The sequence below is a fragment of the Pocillopora damicornis genome, chromosome 12, assembly GCF_964200805.1.
Source record: "Pocillopora damicornis chromosome 12, jaPocDami1.2, whole genome shotgun sequence".
Taxonomy (NCBI): domain Eukaryota; kingdom Metazoa; phylum Cnidaria; class Anthozoa; order Scleractinia; family Pocilloporidae; genus Pocillopora; species Pocillopora damicornis.
Genome location: NC_142681.1, coordinates 18,966,192 through 18,987,325, shown reverse-complemented (window position 1 = coordinate 18,987,325; position 21,134 = coordinate 18,966,192). Strand labels below are relative to the sequence as shown.

Genomic DNA, 21,134 nt, shown 5'->3' with positions numbered 1-21,134 from the left:
GCTATGAAGAACTGAAATCACTTATCTGTCTTCTTAGAAGGCTTGGAAAATGTTGGCAGAAAAATTCATCTCAAATTGCTTCGGATTAACGATAAGTCTCATAATTCTGTTGTACTTGATGATCTAAACCTAAGATGAATCTCCCTTAGTTTAGCAGGATTTTTAGAATGTGCGTGAGCGTCGTCCTTTATACAAAAGGGTGAATCACTTGTTTTTGGCCAGACTTATTTTTACTTCATTAAAAGGTGACATAGACTAGAGGGGTTTCAACTTGCTATTCAAGCCTGTTCTCCTCGATTATTTTGGCTAGATCTCGTCATAAATTTTATGTATAATTTATTAATGTTTTTGACGACTGCATTAACTTGAAAAATATAATAGTGACAGCTAAACCTTTACAATAGCCATCAATTATTCTCATATGACGAAACTGTGTTTTTAACGACGCAGTATGAACTGTTGGTATGACTCTTAGGGCGAAGGATATTCCATTGAATGAATTTCCTTGTGCTTTAAAAACCGAACAAAAGATAAATCACAAAACAAACATAAGTAAATCAGAAGACGTGTCATCATTGACACATTTGGAGCGAAAGAGACTGGCGCCAGGTTTTTTAATATATCACTAGAAGTACTAGTACTGGGTGCCAACGCCGTCTTGAATGCTGCTTGTTTGCACAAATATTCTATTCGTGATTATAGGTTTAATTCCTTGGAAACTGCTCAAGAATTTGGCGTGAGATTTTGTCAGACCAGTTACACAGCAAATCAAAATAGAAAAATACCGTTCCAGATTACTCTCGACACTGGAATGAAAAATTCTCCACTGAGCTAGAATCCGTTGGAAATTAAGTGCGTTGAACCGCTTTCGGGGTGTTGTTTCGCTCGCTTATTCGCTTATCCGCTTATTCAATTGAACCAAGACCAATACCCCATTCACACCAAGGCTTAAATATGTTTTAAAGCTGTTTTGTTAAGCAGGATCGAAAGTTTTTTTTCATAGAAGCTGCTTAAACCGATGTTTGTCGACCTCAATTTTTGCACATTGAAAATGCAAGTTCGCGATTACTTGAATCCTATGGAAAATTTAGTTTTTCAGTTTCTGTTTAGTCACGAATAAAAAATATTCCTTTATTATGTTTTTAATTTCGAGGAAATCGAAACAGGTTACACACACACACACACAAGCAACAGCAAAGAACACATAGGGGAAAATGGACGAAAAGAGCTAGGTATTGTAATGACAAATATTTTACTATCGTTCCTGAACTAGCTTTGCAATGGGAAACTTTTCCTCGCCAGTAGATATAATACATGATGAAGGAAAACAAACATTATAAACCGAATAAAATCGTTTTAATTGAAACCTCTGGACTCCCAGGGTGCAAAGGAAGATAGTCGAATGGGATTCCCCGCTTCACCAGTGCAGGTGCTCCTGTAGCAAGGTATTTTATGAGCTCATACTTGTTATGCAATGGAAGAACACCTGTTCGAGATCAATAAAATACATATTTCTATTTCGATTAAAACATCAGACCAATTCGTCCAGTTGCAGATATATGTAGGTTATATGTTATCAACTACAATTAAGTGGGCTATTGCTTTCGTTTTGGAAAATCTAGCCAGCAGAGGGTGGCGTTGTTGCGAATGGTTACTGCAGAGGACAAACATAAGAATAAAGTGGAAAAGAAAGCCTATTTTGGTCACTACAATAACGTTTAATTTAATTAGGCACTCCTCGTCTTCAAATGAAAATGAAACAATTCACAAAAATTTCCAAACAAATTAATGATGTCTGGTGAGGTAGATGTCTTCTTCACCAAGAAAACGAAGTGAAGCTCTGAAGTCGTTAGAAAACAAAATTATTCTCTGATAGCTTTAGCTTAGTAATAGATAGTCTCGGGTTTCGAGTACTTTCTGCAAGTATCAACATTATAAATAATTTAGGAGGTTCCTTGCCTCATTGGAAGTAAAGGAAATTACCTAACAAATAGAACCTGCAGAGACAGTTTACCTACATACAGTGTCTACACTGAGAAAGACTCGACACCTTTCAGGGCCGTTGCCGCTGAAATAAACCCGATGTCTATTGCTAGCGATTTCTGAACTGGCGTTTATGCGGGAGGTTAAAGGTATGTAGACGAAAAACTTTTTGGCTTTTCAATGAGAATGCAAGAAGTATTCTCGTTTTTTTTAAAATTAAAACCGATGGGGCCGAAATTTTGAAAGGAGGAAAAAATAAAATGGCCGGACTTTAGCTACGTTTCGAGTTGGCTAAAAACGCTATGAAGAACTGAAATCACTTATCTGTCTTCTTAGAAGGCGTGGAAAATGTTGGGAGAAAAATTCATCTCAAATTGCTTCGGATTAACGATAGGTCTCAAAATTCTGTTCTCCTTGATGATCTAAACTCAAGAGGAATCTCCTTTTAGTTTTAGCAGGATTTTTAGAATGTGCATGAGCGTCGTCCTTTATACAAAAGGGTGAATCACTTGTTTTTGGCTAGACGTATTTTTTCTCCAGTAAAAGGTGACATACTAAAGGGGTTTCAACTTGCTATTCAAGCCTGTTCTCCTTGACTGTTTTTGGCTAGATCTCGTTACAAAAGACCAAGAAACACTCCAAAAAGACAGGATTGATTCCGGTAGCGTTTGACCAGAAATCTTTTAGATTCCCTTCATGTGTTTGTTGCTAAAATAAACTGAAAAGAAAAATTAATCCGAACACCTCAAGCTAACCACAAAAAAACTATAACAAGATTCCCTCTCCTTTTACCGAGAAAGAGAGGATAGATATATCTGACAATAGTGACCAATACTTTTCTAATCTATGGGTGACAAAGAGTTCGTTCTTTGTTTGGGTTGATGCTAAAGGTATTCAAATGTAAAAGGCATAATCACTTCTTGATTGATATTTGCTTCTCTGAGTGGAGGGACCTTTGAAATATTTGTGGAGTCCTGTTCTCGATTTGAAAAAAATAAAACAGTGGTTGATAGCGTCTTTCTTTATGTATAATTTATTAATGTTTTTGACGACTGCATTAACTTGAAAAATATAATAGTGACAGCTAAACCTTTACAATAGCCATCAATTATTCTCATATAACAAACTGCGTTTTTAAACGACGCACAGTGTTTTAATTTAGTTTAATTGATATTAAGCAACTCTTCATACAGTCATGTCGTTTACAACGAACAAGAACGTGCGTAAGACTGACGAGAGCAGCTGCCTCTTTCTCTCGTATGCGTGCTACCTTTCGCTGTTGTGTGTGTGTTTCTTAGCAGTTATGAGCGTTAATCTTCGCTTTTGTGCGTGTGACTTTTTGAGCTTATGTACGTGATCTTTCACATATTTGGCACGGCTTTTTCTGGCGCACGCATGCATGACTTTTCACTCTTGTGTGGGCGACTTTGTGCTCTTGTTTGCGTGACTCTTCGCTCTCTAATAAGTGACTTTTCGAGCTTGTGTGCGTGACCTTTCACATATTTGTGCGCGACTTTTTCTGGCGCGTGCGCAAGCTTTCGCTTATGCTTGTCGGACTGATTTATCCCTGCTACGAGTTTAACAGAGAAATATTCAATTTAAGCACACAGATAACATGCCGTGGACATATCTTCTTTTATATATTTTGGCTTCTTTCACTCCCTTTGTGACGGCTGGTGCTCAATGCAAGACAGAAGTCAGTATTCCTGGTATGGCTCTCGATGGTTTCGTCTTCAAAGTAATATCCGTAACAGCCCCACATCAATGTGATGTCCGTTGCGAAAGAGAAATCAAATGTCAAAGTTTTAACTACGTCGTAGGGGAGAAAGTCTGCGAATTGAATAACCGCACCAAGGAGGCGAGGCCCCTAAATTTCCGCGCTGACCCTACACGGTTTTATATGCGACGTTTTGTCGGCAGAGGTATGTGATCAGCTTAATTAAGCTGCTGGTTGAAAATCATTGGGTGCCTTGATCTTTCCCCGATCAGTACCGCAGTATCGTAGATCGGTAAAAAAGACGCTGAAAAAGAGGTCGGACTTTTCTATGCCAAAAACTCGACGCTGAGGAAACCACAGCAACGAAATTTCTTCTCAAGATACCCCTTAATCTTTCAGTTCCCTTGGGTTCCGTACCTGAATTACCAGCGATATCTTGCCAGGAAATAGAGGCGAGTGAAGGCAAATACAACATCAGCAACAAGCACTGGTTGGATAGCAGTTTGACGGGACAGGCAGAGTTGGTTGATTGTAGTGACACAGTGAAACGTGAGTTAGGTTCTTCTGCCCTTGTATTACACTCTACTGTTTTTACTTCATATTTTATATTTTATACATTCAAGGCTAAGAGAAAATTAATGGACCACCAGCGAGCCTTTGCTTTCTCTTGATTGTAACGACGCCTTTCTTCTATTCCATAATACTCCATAACTCTTATTGTTTGGTTTGTGACGTCACAGTGGCAATTCAGATGATGATGTTGATAACGAGGACGATGACGATAAGAAAACAATGGCGAAAATGGCGATCAGAAAACAAACGAACACACAAAAATGTACAATGAATCACATTAATTTATCAATTTATCAAATTCCATGATGCTTAATAGTAATTCATGATACGATTTAACAACAAATACGCTAATTCACAAGGAGCATTTATAACGATAGCCAGTACTATTACTTTCAAAGTGACATGTAAGTATAAAACCTGCTCTTAAAGGCGCGGCCAAATGCACGCAACATTTCAACATCTTGCAATAATGTTGGATCGCGTTGTAAGATGTTATAAAGGAGCAAAATGTTACTACACCTTGTAACAACATGTTGCTACAGGGTGACCAAACCTGTGCAACACGCTGCGTGCAACAATGTTGACCGAGCCTTAACACCATTTGCCTCTTAACGCTCAACATTGTAACCCTGTCAGCTTATTTCCCCTCAGAGATCCCCCCTCAAACCCTGAGGGCATGAGAATCACTGTAAAATTCATCCTTAGAAATTTTCACCACTTTCAATACATTTTTTTTCGTCCATTAGATTGTGACGCTAATCCTTGTAAAAACGGTGGAACTTGTGTAGAAGTACCCAGTACAAAAACCTACAAATGCAACTGTACGGATGAATTCACGGGCAAAAACTGTTCAGAATCAACAGCCATCGCGCAGAGTACGGACGCATCCCGTGAGTATAGTAAACTTCATTTTTTCGCTTAAGATATCTCACGAACTCAACCTGTTATTCCTTATGATGCCATTGCAATGGCCGAATGCCGCTTATTCCTTACCAAAAGAAAAGAAAAAGCCTCTAAGATGTCAAAAATAAGCAGTTTTTAAAATATTCAATTTCCAACACAAACCTCTTGTTAATATTAGCTTGCGTTGCAGTTGTTTCCTTATAAGAGCGAGGTCTGGGGCCAAATGAACCAAACAAATAACATGCATGCAATGTGTGGGGGGTTGGGAGGGGGCAGCGGAGGAGGGGGAAGAAACAAAACCTACTAAGAAATACGAAGAGACAAATTTACGATTTATTTTACCAAAATGTCGTTAAATCTCAGCTCAATTAAATCTTAAAAAACGATGGCTGAAAACAAGCGAAATAGCAAAGAGTGTGGCCAGAAACTTCCCAATTTTAATGTAACAGTTGTACATGTTTTCCATTTCGTAGCAACTGTTGCAAGTCTTGATAGAGGCAATGGACAACCTGAAAATTCAGATGACTATGACTTTGAGCTTATATTCAGAAAAACTCAAAATACGAGCTATGTGAAACACGATATGAATAACGAGTGGATTGACCACTTTACCGTCTGTGCCTGGATTTACACACCAGATTTACAACAGAGCCAAAAGATGACTGTGATAAGTATTTTGAACAAGAATGGTGACAACCAAAACGTTGTGAGATTGAGAATCGACGGAGAAGGCAACATTCATTTTTCATTTGGAAGTGACTGGTAAGGAGTTTTTGTGAGCCACAATTATCAGAGAAGAATCATTCACCTTGTCGTTATCAATTTATATAGGCGCTTTTTCTGTCGTTAAAATAGAACAGACTTTTCCTATCGATCCTTTTAGCTAGGCATTTTTTGTTTCAAAGGCTGATTTTTAGACAAGTATACCAACACTCAATCGTCCTTTCGTAACAAAGTAGAAAAATTAAATGCTTATGTTTAAATTAAGCAGTATGTGTTTAAAACGGAGAAAAAAATATTGTAAGCTTTGATAAGATTGTTGAAATGTTAGTTAATAATTACTCACTGATACTGACGTAAATAACTGTTTTAGTATTTACCACACAGAAACCAAAAAATGATCGGAAATTAAATTGTTGACGCGCGATTTTATCTCTTTGGCTCCTTGGAGACGAATGGTACTTGCTAATTAGCGCGCGCGAAAGGCACTACTGGCCTGTGTGCTATATACTAAAATAAAAATGGCTACATAAATTCAGTTATATTCAATACTATAGGGGATAAAGAGATTACCTTTTAGTAGATACTTGCGTTTTTTTTTTCTGAAGGACCTCCATTTCCAACGTATTCGCTACCAGTTCTCCGAAGAATGAAATGGTCTTCCTCTGTGTTCGTATCCAACCTAACCAGTCTCCTAAAATAGAAGCGATCGTAAATGCAGATTTCGGTTCAAAAAAAACTAGCAACGGAGTTAATTACCAAAGCTGTCAGTGGACTCAAGTAATCATCGGACAAAATCAAAACAACAAAGGAACTATTACAAACAACATCCCATTCTATGGAAGGATTTCGAACTTAAACATCTGGTCTAACTCTCTCACTGATGCCCAAATTACAAATTGGTACAACGAAGTTCAGAAAAATTACATACCTAACATTCTTAAATGGCCAGAATTTGGTTCTTCTTCCAGGATTGGAGACGTTCATTTTGTAAAGGTCACTTCTGCTGAGAGACGTAAGTTTAATTAATGGACTTGACACTCTGCCTTATTATCCAACTGCATTAAGTAAAGTACGAATAACGTGGGAGTCGAGTACAAATATCCTGAGATATTATACAAGTGGTTAAGCCTGTTTAACCGGTCGGCTACACGCACTACGCTTCTCTACCTGCCTCGCGTTTCCTACTCTTAAAGAAATGCGCTTGAAATTAATAAATCAGTTGGATCATAAATATCTTATTAGAGTAGACTCATTGTTTGTAGTTTGACTCGCCCTCCGTGCTCGTCAAAATACGGCACAAGTCGTAAAAATACTCAGCGATACTACACACCAAAATGTCTAATATGATATATTTGTTGTACTAAATGCAAAGTTAAATTTATCTAGAAAAAGTGGGTGGAACGGATGGAGAGTAGGAAAGTGCTTAAGGACACCTGACTTTGTGTCGTTTACCAGGACTTACCAATAACCCAAGGGCAAGCTCTATTTGAAGCGCAAAGCGAAGCAAACTGCTATCTCTAATCATTAGAAAGGATTTGAAGGTCTGACAAGGCTTGAAGGAGAGGCGAGAGTTTCGGAGCCCTCTGACCTCCCCCCCCCTAAATTCGCCCTTGTCAACACGTAAACGCTGGCTATAAACCTACCAAAAACTGTGTTTTTAATTATTACACTAAGTCGAGCTATCGGGTCTATACTTTAGTTATGGTGGGTGTTTCTTTATTTTTCTTTTTAGAGTGGCGTGACGTTTTGGATAGTGAGGTGGATGTGCAAACAACAAATAATGTTTCGGCGACGAAATCTTTTGAAAGTGGATCTGGAGTAGTTATCGAAGTTGAGCGTCAGTCACCAGTCTCTTGTAGTAATGCAATTGATTCGGCCACAGTTGACGGCGTGTTGATATCTGTAGATGGAAGCTGGAAACGAATCAAATACAAGCAGACGTTCATGGAAACTCAGAAATGTTTTGCAATTTTTGGGAGCGTTCCTGATTGGTGAGATATTTACTTCATCTCTCATATTTCTCTTGTGAGTATCGTCCATGTGGAAATTCGCGGGAAGGGGAGGGTGGGGATACTTTGGGATTCATTAATTCTAAACCTTACAAAAGCCCTTAAAAGATCAGAACACCAAATTATTGTGTCTTATAGTGTGTGAGGAAACATCTCTGTCATTTATGAATTTGCGAACAGCAGTTTTGGAAAAGCACTGGGTTTTCTGTCTGTCAACCTCGTTTATTTCGAACGCTTCAATTCAGGGTTTTAAAGCCCTGAGAAAAAGCAATCATAACATTATCTGGAGAAAGACCAAAATAACGCGCTATAGAGGACTCAATTTACGTATTTGGCGTCAAATACAGGAAAACAAGTGTATCAAAACTTGTATCAAGCTGTATCGTTATTTAAACAAAGCAGTGACTTTTTTATTTCGGCCAAAGGAACTTTTTGGATAAGTAACAATCCATGGTTAATTCTTTCATCATTACAGGGCCCCTAGTATATTCACTCCCGGTGTTTCGGAATTCGACCTTGATTTGGATGAACTTTGGAAAGAAGAATATCTTAGCCCAAATGGTAATAAAGGCATCTAAAAAGTCTTGTAAGGGATTCAAAGTTAACTGGTAACGTCACTTAAGGAAGTGTGTCTTATACGCCTAAAATAATTTCCTTTAGTAAGTTTTTTCCTTCAATTGTCAGATTTAAATTATGAAACTGTTCAAAAGTGACGATGGAACTTCACCGTGTGATATATAATATGAAACTATTTAAAGCCCTCTCTCCTCCCCTTTTTAAGGAAAAGAATACAGCAGAGTTATGGCATTGATAAATTTATGAATTTAAGGGTAGGTTGCATTTGGCGAATGCTTGTAGTAACATTATTTAACGACTCTTGTGTCCGCATCACACTCGACGTCTCCTTAGATCCAAAGTCTCACCGTTACATCAATTTGTTTGGGACAAAAATAGATCATTGTGGTGAGATCTGTAAGACTGTGTTAATATACACAGGAAAAACATCTGCGTTGAGTTCAGCTATTGCGGATGATAACAATAAGCATGCTCATGATTAAACACTGTAGAACCTCATTAGATTTGTCTCCCTGTTCTTTTCAAGGTAATCAATTCGATGGCGTGAATGCTTTGTGTGCTGATGAACACTTTTGGATGGTAAATCAACAAAATACACCTGTAGCCGGAGTCAGTCTGAGACGAGAGAGCGGCGCTTCAGATGCTGGGATATCCACCTTTGGCAAGTGTGGGATGTTCAAGTTCAAGATTTCTGATATTCGTGTTCTGGAGTAAAAATTCTGTATCAAGTCCTGGCTAATCCAAGTTGTTATTGGCGACACAAGTTGCGGTCCTCTCCCAGCTGGTGCTTGTGATGTCATGACAGAAATGTCACGTGGCATCCCAAATAAAGGCTTCGAAGGAGAAGAAACACGTTGCTGCCTTTAGGGCCTTTGACTGGCTAGGACTTGAGCCCGTGATCAATTGATAAGTTTGCGCATTTAAATCACCTTTTAAGCACATCAGCACTATGACTGTAAATTGCACTGGAAGCAGAGCTGAAAATGACTTCACATTGAAATAATTAGACTTCTCGCTATTTTATAGACAATGATAGTCGAATGAACTCAAACGGTTGAGGGAAGACGACCAAGATCTCACATTTAGCTTGTTTTCACTCGTTCTAAGGCCGTTTTTTTTTCATATCTAATTATAAGAATTGACACAACACACAGCCTGTGGCTAAAAGTAGTCATGTCCCAACTTTACTTTAGAGGCGAAAAGTTGAATTAATGAATACGATGCTGGGTGTTCTGTGATATTTTGAACAAGGTTTATAGTATGCAGTTTTAAAAATTTTTAGTTCATTTTATTTAAACTCGTAAATTGAAACTCTACCAAGGAAGGAGGTACTGGGAACTAGTTTAGGCTTCGCACTAATTTTAGGTAAGTTCTTTGTGGAGTTTTACCAAAGAAAATGCTCAAATAAAATTACTTCGCTCTGAAATCCCACCTCGTTGTCGTATGGTCAGAAGAGACACGTTTCAAATGTTGGTACACCACATGATGAGTCAGTATGAACTGTTGGTATGACTCTTAGGGCGAGGATATTCCATTGAATGAATTTCCTTGTGCTTTAAAAACCGAACAAAAGATAAATCACAAAACAAACATAAGTAAATCAGAAGACGTGTTATCATTGACACATTTGGAGCGAAAGAGACTGGTGCCAGGTTTTTTAATATATCACTCGCAGTACAAGTACTGGGTGCCAACGCCGTCTTGAATGCTGCTTGTTTGCACAACATATTCTATTCGTGATTATAGGTTTAACTCCTTGGTAACTGCTGAAGAATTTGGCGTGAGATTTTGCCAGACCAGTTACACAACAAATAAAAATAGAAAAATACCGTTCTAGATTACTTTCGACACTCGAATGAAAAATTCTCCACTGAGCTAGAATCCGTTGGAAATTAAGTGCATTGAACCGCTTCGGTTCAATGCACTTAATTTCGGGGTGTTTCGCTCGCTTATTCGCTTATCCGCTCATTCAATTGAACCGAGACCAATAGCCCATTCACACCAAGGCTTAAACATGTTTTAAAGCTGTTTTGTTAAGCAGGATCGAAATTTTTTTTCATAGAAGCTGCTTAAACCGATGTTTCGACCTCAATTGTTGCACATTGAAAATGCAAGTTCGCGATTAATTGAATCCTATGGAAAATTTAGTTTTTCAGTTTTCTGTTTATGATGGTGTGAATGAGGTACAAGAGAGTCACGAATAAAAAGTATTCCTCTATTATGTTTTTAATTTCGAGGAAATCGAAACAGGTTACACACACACACACAAGCAACAGCAAGGAAGACATAGGGGGAAATGGACGAAAAGAGCTAGGTATTGTAATGACCATATTTTACTATTCTTTCTGAAGTAGCTTTGCAATGGGAAAATTTTCCTCGCCAGTAGATATAATATATGATGAAGGAAAACAAACATTATAAAGCGAATAAAATCGTTCTAATTGAAACGTCTGGACTCCTAGGGTGCGAAGGAAGATGATCGAATGGGATTCCCCGCTTCACCAGGGCAGGTGCTCCTGTAGCGAGATATTTTATGAGCTCATACTTGTTATGCGATGGAAGAACACCTGTTCGAGATCAATGAAATACATATTCCTATTTCGATCAAAACATCAGACCAATTCGTCCAATTGCAGATATATGTAGGTTATATTTTATCAACTACAATTAAGTGGGCTATTGCTTTCGATTTGGAAAATCTAACCAGCAGAGGGTGGTGTTGTTGCGAAGGGTAACTGCAGAGGACAAACATAAGAATAAACTGGAAAAGAAAGCCTATTTTGGTCACTTCAGTAACGTTTAATTTAATTAGGCACTCCTCGTCTTCAAATGAAAATGAAACAATTCATAAAAGTTTCCAAACAAATTAATGATGTCTGATGAGGTAGATGTCTTCTTCACGAAGAAAAACAAAGTGAAGCCCTGAGGTCGTTTAGAAAACAAAATTACTCTCTGATAGCTTTAGCTTAGTAATAGATAGTCTCGGGGTTTCGAGTACTTTCTGCAAGTATCAACATTGTAAATAATTTAGGAGGTTACTTGCCTCGTTGGAAGTAAAGGAAATTACCCAACAAATAGAACCTGCAGAGGCAGTTTACCTACATACAGTGTCTACACTGAGAAAGACTCGACACCTTTCAGGGGGTTGCCGTTGAAATAAACCCGAGGTCTATCGCTAGCGATTTCTGAGCTGGCGTTTATGGGAGGTTAAAAGGTATGTAGATGCAAAACTTTTTGGCTTTTCAATGAGAGTGCAAGTAGTATTCTCTTTTTTTTTTTTCTAATTAAAACCGATTGGGCCGAAATTTAGAAAGGAGGAAAAAAATGGGTTTTTTGTTCTGTTTGCCTGATAACTAGAACTGCCCTTTGTCAACCAAATATGAAATGGCTGCATTTTAGCTACGCTTTGAGTTGGCTAAAAACGCTATGAAGAACTGAAATCACTTATCTGTCTTCTCAGAAGGCTTGGAAAATGTTGGGAGACACTCCAAAAAGACAGGATTGATTCCGGTAGCGTTCGACTAGAAATCTTTTAGATCCCCTTCATGTGTTTGTTACTAAAATAAACTGAAAAAGGAAAATTAATCCGAACACCTCAAGCTAACCACGAAAAAATTATAACAAGATTCCCTCTCCTTTTACCGAGAAAGAGAGGAAAGATATATCTGACAGTAGTGACCAATACTTTTCTAATCTAAGCGTGACAAAGAGTTCGTTCTTTGTTTGGGTTGATGCTAAAGGTATTCAAATGTGAAAGACATGATCACTTCTTGATTGATATTTGCTTCTGTGAGTGGAAGGATCTTTGAAATATTTGTGGAGTCCTGTTCTCGATTTAAAAAAAAACCAGTGGTTGATGGCGTCTTTCTTTATGTATAATTTATTAATGTTTTTGACGACTGCATTAACTTGAAAAATATAACAATGACACCTAAATCTTCACAAAAGCCATCAATTATTCTCATATAACAAAACTGTGTTTTTAACGACGCACAGTGTTTTAATTTAGCGTAATTTATATTGAGCAACTCTTCATACAGGCATGTCGTCTACAACAAACAAGAACGTGTGTAAGACTGACGAGAGCAGCTGCCTCTTTCTCTCGTATGCGTGCTACCTTTCGCTGTTGTGTGTGTTTCTTAGCACTTGTGAGCGTGACTCCTCGCTCTTGTGCGCATGACTGTCACTCTTGTATGCGCGACTTTGTGCCCTTGTGAGCGTGACCCTTCACTCTTGTGCGTGTGACTTTTTGAGCTTGTGTACGTGATCTTTCACATATTTGTGCACGACTTTTTTGGGCGCACGTCTGCATGACCTTTCGCTCTTGTGTGGTTGACTTTGCGCTCTTGTGCGCGTGACTCTTCGCTCTCGTGCGATTGACTTTTCGAGCTTGTGTGCGTGATCTTTCACATATTTGTGCGCGACTTTTTCTGGCGCGTGCGTAAGCTTTCGGTCATGCTTCTCGGACTGATTTATCCCTGCTGCGAGTTTAACAGAGAAATATTCAATTTAAGCACACAGATAACATGCCGTGGATATATCTTCTTTTACATTTTTTGGCTTCTTTCACCCCCTTTGTGATGGCTGGTGCTCAATGCAAGACAGAAGTCAGTATTCCTGGTATGGCTCTCGATGGTTTCGTCTTCAAAGTAATATCCGTAACAGCCCCACGTCAGTGTGATGTCCGTTGCGAAAGAGAAGTCAGATGTCAAAGTTTTAAGTACGTCATAGGGGAGAAAGTCTGCGAATTGAATAACCGCACCAAGGAGGCGAGGCCCCTAAATTTCCGCGCTGATCCTGCACGGTTTTATATGCGACGTTTTGTCGGCAGAGGTATGTGATCAGCCTAATTAAGCTGCTCGTAACAGTTAAAAATCATTGGGTGCCTTGATCTTTCCCCGATCACCGCACCGCAGTATCGTAGATCGGTAAAAAAGACGCAAAAAAAGAGATCGGACTTTTCTAAGCCGAAGACTTAGCGCTGAGCAAACCATAGCAACGAAATTTCCTCTCAAAAATACCCCTTAATCTTTCAGTTCCCTTGGGTTCCATTCCTGAATTACCAGCGATATCTTGCCGGGAAATAGAGGCGAGTGAAGGCAAATACAACATCAGCAACAAGCACTGGTTGGATAGCAGTTTCACGGGACAGGCAGAGTTGGTTGATTGTAGTGACACAGTGAAACGTGAGTTAGGTTCTTCTGCCCTTGTATTACACTCTACTGTTTTTACTTCATATTTTATATTTTATACATTCAAGTCTAAGAGAAAATTTACTGTTTTTACTTCATACTTTAACAATTCATTTGACATTCAAGGCTGAGAGAAAATTAATGGACCACCATCGAGCCTTTGCTTTCTCTTGGGTGTAACGACGCCTTTCTTCTCTTCCATAATGCTCCATAACTCTTACTAGTGATGGTTACACACGCCTTGGGATTGGGGCCTTACGGAGGGTAAATGGCTTGGGTTAGGTTAAGCGCAGGTTTCATGTTACCCTTGGGGATGCGGTTACGCAATAAAAGACCCCTCTGGGTCAAATATAATTAGTTATGAGTTCACTGACCTGACAAATTGGCAGGAAAAGTACAGAGCAACATGGATGTTACGAATCGAGATCTATTAAGCTTAATTTTAGTGATTCTCCTGCTTATTATACGACAGTCCTTCATAAATATAACAGTCCAGCAGTTTTTTGCGGGAAGAAACCGAAAAGGGCGCGAAATTAGCCAAGCACATCAGAGGTCACCTCAAAACACTGCAGGCGATTTCCTGTATTAGCTACGTTCTGCTTTATGATTGGCCAAGCCACCGCAGGGAGCAGATATTTTTCCACCGCAAAGATATCCCACGAACTCAACCTGTCATTCCTTATGATACCATTACAATGGCTGAATACCGCCTATTCTCTAACAAATTAAGAAAAGCCAATAAAATGTCAACAATGTGCAGTTTTTAAAACATCGAATTTCTAACACAAACCTCTTATCAACATTAGTTCGCAGTGCAGTTGTTTCCTTAGAAGTGCGAGGTCTGGGGCCAAACGGGACCAAACAAATAACGTGCATGCAATGTGTGGGGGGTGGGGAGGGGGCAGCGTGGGAGGGGGAAGACACAAGACCTACTAAGGAATACGAAGACACCAATTTACAATTTATTTTACTAAAATGTCGTCAAATCTCAGCTCAATTAAATCTTAAAAAACGATTGCTGAAAAAAGACCACAAACTTCCAAATTTTAATGTAACAGTTGTACTTGTTTTCCATTTCGTAGCAACTGTTGCAAGTCTTGATAGAGGCAAAGGACAACCTCAAAATGAAAATGACCAAAACTTTGAGCTCATATTCAGAAAAACTCAACATACGAGCTATGTGAAACACGATATGAATAAGAAGAGGGTTGACCACTTTACCGTCTGTGCCTGGATACACACACCAGATTTACAACAGAGCCAAAAGATGACTGTGATAAGTATTTTGAACGAGGATGGGGGCAACCACAATGTTGTGAGATTGAGAATCGACGGAGAAGGCAACATCTATTTTTCGTTTGGAAGTGACGGGTAAGGAGTTTTAGTGAGCCACAATTACCAGAGGAGAATCATTCACCCTGTCGTTATTAAGTTACATAGGCGCTGCTTTTTTTTCGTTAAAATAGAACAGACTTTTCCTGTCGATCCTTTTAGCTAGGCATTTTTTATTTCAAGGGCTGACTTTAAGACAAGTATGTCAACACTCAATCATCCTTTGGTAACAAAGTAAAAAAATTAGATGTTTGTTTAAGTTAAGTAGTACGTGTTTAAAACGAAGAAAAAAAAATATTGTAAGCTTTGATAAGATTGTTGAAATGTTAGTTAATAATTATTCACTGATACTGACGTAAATAACTGTGCTAGTATATACCACACAGAAACCAAAATATTAGCTTATTTCCGTCAATAAACCAAAAAATGATCGGAAATTAAATTGTGGACGCGCGATTTTGTCTCTTTGGCTGCTTGGAGGTGAATATCTGATCAGCGCGCGCGAAAGGCTCTACTGGCCTATGTGCTATATACTAAAATGAAAAGAGCTTCATAAATTCAGTTATATTCAATACTATAGGGGATAAAAAGAGTACCTTTTAGTAGATACTTGCGTTTTTTTTTTTTTCTGAAGGACCTCCCTTTCCAACGTATTCGCTACCAGTTCTCCGAAGAATGAAATGGTCTTCCTCTGTGTTCGTATCCAACCTAACCAGTCTCCTAAAATGGAAGCGATCGTAAATGCAGATTTCGGTTTAAAAAAAACTAGCAACGGAAGTAATTACGAAAATGGTCAGTGGACTCAAGTAATCGTCGGACAAAATCAAAACAGTGACGGAACTATTGCAAACGACACCCCATTCTATGGAAGGATTTCGAAGTTAAACATCTGGTTTAATCTCCCAGATGACGATATTACAAATTGGTTCAACAGAGGTCAGAAACATACCGGACCTAACATCCTTAAATGGCCACAACTTGGTTCTTCTAAGAGATTTGGAGACGTTCATCTTGTAAAGGTCACTTCTGCTGGGAAACGTAAGTTTAATGGACTTGATACTCTGCCTTATTATCCAACTGCACTGTGTAGATTGCGAATAACGCGCGAATCGAGTACAAATATCCTGGGATATTGTGCAGTTGGTTATTTTGTACAGAAAAAAACCTGTTTAATCGGTGGACTGCGCGCGCTACGCTTCTCTATCTGCCTCGCTTTTCCTACTCTTAAAGAAATGTGCTTGAAATAAAGCAGTTGGATCATGAATATCGTATCAGATTTGACTGATTGTTTGTAATTTGACACGCCCTCCGAGCTCGTCAAAATACGGCTCAAGTCGTAAAAATACTCAGTGATACTACACACCAAAAAGTCTAATATGATATATTTATTGAGCTTAATGCAAAGTTAAATTTATCTCGAAAAAGTGGGTGGGAAGGGATGGAGAGTTGGAAAGTGCTCAAGGACACCCGACCTTCTGTCGTTTACCAATAACCCGAGGGCAAGCTATATTTGAAGCACAAAGCAAAGGAAACTGCCCATCGCTAACTATTAGAAAGGATTTGGAGGTCTGACAAGGCTTGAAGGAGAGGGGAGGGTTTCGGAACCCTCAGACCTTCTCCCTCCCCCAGATTTCCCCTTGTCAACACTCAAATGATGGCTATAAGCTTCACAAAAACCGCTTTTAATTATTAAACTAAGTAGAGCTATCGGTTGTATACCTTAATTACAGTGGGTGTATTTATATTTTTCTATTTAGAGTGGCGTGACGTTTTGGATGCTGAGGTGGTTGTAAATAATACTGTGAATGTTGTTGCAAATAAAACTGTTGAAAATGGATCTGGAGTTGTTATCGAAGTTGAGCGTCAGTCACTATCAGTCTCTTGTAGTAATACAAACAGTTCGGTTACAGTTGACGGCGTTTTGATATCTGTATCTGGAAGCTGGAAACGAATCAAGTACAAACAGACGTTCATGGAAACTCAGAAATGTTTTGCAATTTTTGGGAGCGTTCCTAACTGGTGAGATATTTACTTTATCTCTCATATTTTTCTTGTAAGTATGGTCCATTTGGAAAGTCGCGGAAAGGGGAGGGTGAAGATACTTTGGGATTCATTAATTCTAAACTCTGAAAAAGACTTTGAAAGGTCAGCGCACCAACTTTCTTTCTATGTAAGGAACTCGCAGTGCATGGAATTGTTTCGCGAATTCAATTTTCCATTCCTCAACCCCTCCTCGAACTGTTTTTTCCTATATTGAGTGAGGAAACATCTGTGTATTTCATGAACTTCCGAATCGCAGTTTTGGAAAATCACAAGATTTTCTGGTTGTCAACCTCGTTTATTTGGAACGGCTTCAGTTCACGGGTTTTAGAGCCCTGAGAAAAAGCAATTACAACATTAGCTGGAGAAAAGCAAAAATAACGTGCCATAGAGGACTCAATTTACGTTTTTGACGTCAAACGCAGGAAAACAAGGGCATATCAGGTTGTATCGTTACTTAAACAAAGCAGTGACTTTTTCATTTCCGCCAAAACTGAAATAATTCGACAAATAACAATCTTTGGTTAATTATTTCATCACCACAGGGCCTCTGGTATATTCAATCCCGATGTTATGGAATTCGACCTTGATTTGGATGAACTTTGGAAAGAAGAATATCTTGACCCAAATGGTAATAAACGCATCTAAAAAACCTTTTAAGGGATTTAAAGTTAACTGGTAACGTCAATTAAGGAGGTGTGCCTTATAGGCCTAAAATAATTTGCTATAGTAAGTTTTTTCCTTCAATTGCCAGATTTAAATTATGAAACTGTTCAAAAGTGACGATGCGATATCACCGTGTGATATGTAATATGAAACTATTTAAAGCCCTCACTCCTCATCTCTATAAGGAAAGGAATACAGTTCGGCACTGAAAAACTCATCGATAACAGGGCTAGTTTGCATTTGGTGATTGCTTGTAGTTGTATCATTTGACGGCTCTTGTGTCCGCACCACACTCGACGTTTCCTTTGCTCCAAAGTCTCACCGTTACATCAATTTGTTTTGGACAAAAATAGATCGTTGTGGTGTGATCTGTAAGACTGTGCTGATATACACAGGAAAAACATCTGTGTAGAATTCAGATATTGATGACAACAATAAGCATTCTGATGATTATACACTGTAATACTACATTAGATTTGTCTCCCTGTTCTTTTCAAGGTCATCATTTCGATGGCGTGAATACTTTGTGTGGTGATGAACACTTTTGGATGGTAAATCAACCAAATACTCCGGTAGCCGGAGTCAGTCTAAGACGAAAGAGCGGCGGGGCGATTGCCGGGATATCCACCTTTGGCAAGTGTGGGATGTTCAAGTTCAAGATTTCTGATATTCGTGTTCTGGAATAAAAATTCTGTATCGAATCCTGGCTAATCCAAGTTGTTATTGGCGACACAAGTTGCGGTCCTCTCCCAGCTGATGCTTGTGATGTCATGACAGAATGTCACGTGGCATCCCAAATAAAGGCTTCGAGGGAGAATAAACAGGTAATTGCCTGTGGCGCCTTTGATTGGCTAGGACTCGAGCCAGTGATCAATTGATAGGTTTGTGCAGTTAAATCACCTTTTAAGCGTAACAGCACCATGACAGTAAAGTGCTTTAGAAGCAGAGCTGGATATTACTCTACGTTGAAATAATTAGAGTGTTCGCTATTTTATAGACACTGATAGTCGAATAAACACAAACTATTGAGGGAAGACGATCAAGATCTCACACTTAGCTTGTTTTCACTCGTTCTAAGGCCGTTTTTTTTTTTCACATCTAATCATAAGAATTAACACAACAAACAGCCCGTGGCTAGAAGTAGTCATGTTCTCACTTCACTTTAGAGGCGAAAACGGGAATATATGAATAAGTTGCTGAGTGTTCTACTGCCGTTGTCATATTTTGAACAAGGTTTATGGTATGTAACGTTAAAAGTTTTTAGTTCATTCATTCCAAAAAATTTTGTTTACACTCGTGTTGAAATTATACTAGGGAAGGAGGTACTGGGAACTAGTTTAGCCTTCGCACTTATTAAGAAAGCAAAGAAAATGCTGAAATAAAATTACTTCGCACTGAAAACCCACTTAGTTGTCGTATGTTCAGAAAAGACGCGTTTCAAATGCTGGTACACCACATGGTGAGTCAGTATGAACTGTTAGTATGACTCTTGGGGCGCAGGGTATTCCAAGAAATTAACTTACTTATGCGTTAAAAACCAAACAGAAGATAATCAGAAAACAAACATGAGTGAATCAGAAGACTTGTTATCATTGGCACGTTTGGAACGAAAGGGACTGGTGCCAGGTTTTTTAATATATCATTCGAAGTACAAGTACTGGGTGCCAACGCCATCTTGAATGTTGCTTGTTTACATAATATATTCTATTCGTGATTATAGTTTTAATTCCTTGGTAACTGCTTGAGAATGTGGTGTGAGATTTTGCCAGGCCAGTCACATAGAAACTCAAAATAGAAAAATACCGGATTACAGATTAATCTCGACACTCATTTGGGGTGTTATTTCGCCTGCTTATTCGCTTATCCGCTAACTTAATTGAACCGAGACCAATACAAGGCTTAAACATGTTTTGAAGCTGCTTTGTTAAACAAGATCGAGAATTGTTTTCTACATAGAAGCTACTTAAACCGATGTTTGTCGACTTCAGTTGTTGCACATAAAAAAAATTAAGTTAGCGAGTACTTTAATCCTATGGAAATTAGAGCTCTTTAGTTCTCTGTTTGTAATTTTCATTTAGTAAAACCCGGTTTAACCAAGCATTGTTTGCTGGTGTGAATGAGGTCACGAATAGGGAAATATTCCTTCTTTATGTTTTTCGAGGAAAACGAAACAGTTTATACGCAACGTTCAATTATGTTTATTTGAGTTTCTTCAGGGGACCTTTAGGGTGCTTCACCGGTCTAGGTGCTCTTGTAGCGAGGTATTTTATTAGGGCGTCCTTGTCATGCAATGTAAGAACACCTGTTCGGCATTAAGGGAACAATGAAATATGTAACTAATCTGATTAAAAAAAAAGAGTAATTCGTTCAGTTTTAGATAAATAAAGGTGATATTTTACTGAATACTATGTAGTAAGTTATTGCTTTCGATTTGGGAAATCTATAACCTACAAATAGAGCCGCTGTAGTTAAGGGAACCTGTGAAGGACAACATACGTAATAATTTGAAAGACAGAGCTTTTTGTTCGCTACAGCAAGTTTTAATTTCATTAGGCACTCTCTGTCTTCAAATGAAAATAAAAAGATTCTCGGAAATTTTAAAAACAATCAACGAGGTGGGATGTTGAAAATGTTATTCTGCGGAATGAAGCTTGTTTAGAAAACAGAAGTACTCTCTGATAGCTTTGGGAGGTTATACGAGGTTTTCGAGTGCTTTCTGTAAGTCTCAACAACATGAATACTTTAGGTGCAGCTTCGCCTCATTGGTTGCACATGAAATTACCTCATAAATATACTTCTGATTTCCTAGCAGAACCTGTAGGGAATGTTTATCTAAAATTAGAGTCTACTTTTAAAAACCTGCCTTCTATTGTCAGTAATTTCTAGACTGCTATTTATGCAGGAGATCAAAGGTGCGGAAATGAAAAACTCTCCGGCTATCCAAAGAAATGAGAATGCAGTTAATATTCTAGTGGTTAAAAAAAGGAAATAAATACCAAAAGCCGACTGGGGTGAAATGTAAATAAGAGAAAAAACAACTTGTTTTTCCATCTGTTTGCGAGGAAGCTATAACTGCAATCAGTCAGCAAAAGATGCAACGAAAGCTCCTTAGAAAGCTACGCGTAGAATTGGCTAAATAGGCTATGAAGGACTGAAAACAGTTTTCTGGCATCTTGGAAGGTGAGGAACATTTTGGGTTGCAATTTCACCACAAATTTGCTAAGGATTAACAATATTAATCACAATTCTGTTATGTTTGATAATTTAGACTTAAGAGAAATTTCCTTTATTTGAATAGGATTTTTAGAATGTGGCCGTTGTCCTAAATAGAAAGGGTCGATCAATGTTTTTGGCCAGAAATGTTATTTTTTTCACTGTTATGTAAAAAGATTTTCAACTTCGGTTGCTATCCGAGTCTAT

The 21,134-nt window shown here is 38.5% G+C and overlaps 2 protein-coding genes across 2 annotated transcripts; both read left to right on the top strand.

The window, feature by feature from the left end:
• The first annotated feature begins 2,004 nt into the window (after nt 1–2,004).
• On the top strand, nt 2,005–9,910 carry LOC149036866 (uncharacterized). The gene is made up of 9 exons (XM_089190348.1): nt 2,005–2,132; nt 3,587–3,905; nt 4,100–4,249; nt 5,020–5,163; nt 5,650–5,938; nt 6,505–6,911; nt 7,632–7,890; nt 8,384–8,469; nt 9,011–9,910. Exons 2-9 carry the CDS (start codon nt 3,599–3,601, stop codon nt 9,196–9,198), a joined length of 1,830 nt encoding a protein of 609 aa, XP_089046474.1. The 5' UTR covers nt 2,005–2,132; nt 3,587–3,598; the 3' UTR covers nt 9,199–9,910.
• A 2,894-nt stretch (nt 9,911–12,804) lies between these two features.
• On the top strand, nt 12,805–18,400 carry LOC149036865 (uncharacterized). The gene is made up of 7 exons (XM_089188635.1): nt 12,805–13,317; nt 13,521–13,670; nt 14,759–15,047; nt 15,643–16,046; nt 16,766–17,027; nt 17,594–17,679; nt 18,213–18,400. Exons 1-7 carry the CDS (start codon nt 13,011–13,013, stop codon nt 18,398–18,400), a joined length of 1,686 nt encoding a protein of 561 aa, XP_089044761.1. The 5' UTR covers nt 12,805–13,010.
• The last annotated feature ends 2,734 nt before the right edge of the window (nt 18,401–21,134 follow it).

Coding starts and splice junctions, on each gene's coding strand:
- LOC149036866 (XM_089190348.1), top strand. CDS start 3,599: ATGCCGTGGACATATCTTCTTTTATATATTTTGGCTTCTTTCACTCCC. Junction 4,250..5,019: donor TTGTAGTGACACAGTGAAAC/GTGAGTTAGGTT, acceptor TTCGTCCATTAG/ATTGTGACGCTAATCCTTGT. Junction 5,939..6,504: donor TTTTCATTTGGAAGTGACTG/GTAAGGAGTTTT, acceptor TTTTTTCTGAAG/GACCTCCATTTCCAACGTAT.
- LOC149036865 (XM_089188635.1), top strand. CDS start 13,011: ATGCCGTGGATATATCTTCTTTTACATTTTTTGGCTTCTTTCACCCCC. Junction 13,318..13,520: donor GCGACGTTTTGTCGGCAGAG/GTATGTGATCAG, acceptor TTAATCTTTCAG/TTCCCTTGGGTTCCATTCCT. Junction 13,671..14,758: donor TTGTAGTGACACAGTGAAAC/GTGAGTTAGGTT, acceptor TCCATTTCGTAG/CAACTGTTGCAAGTCTTGAT.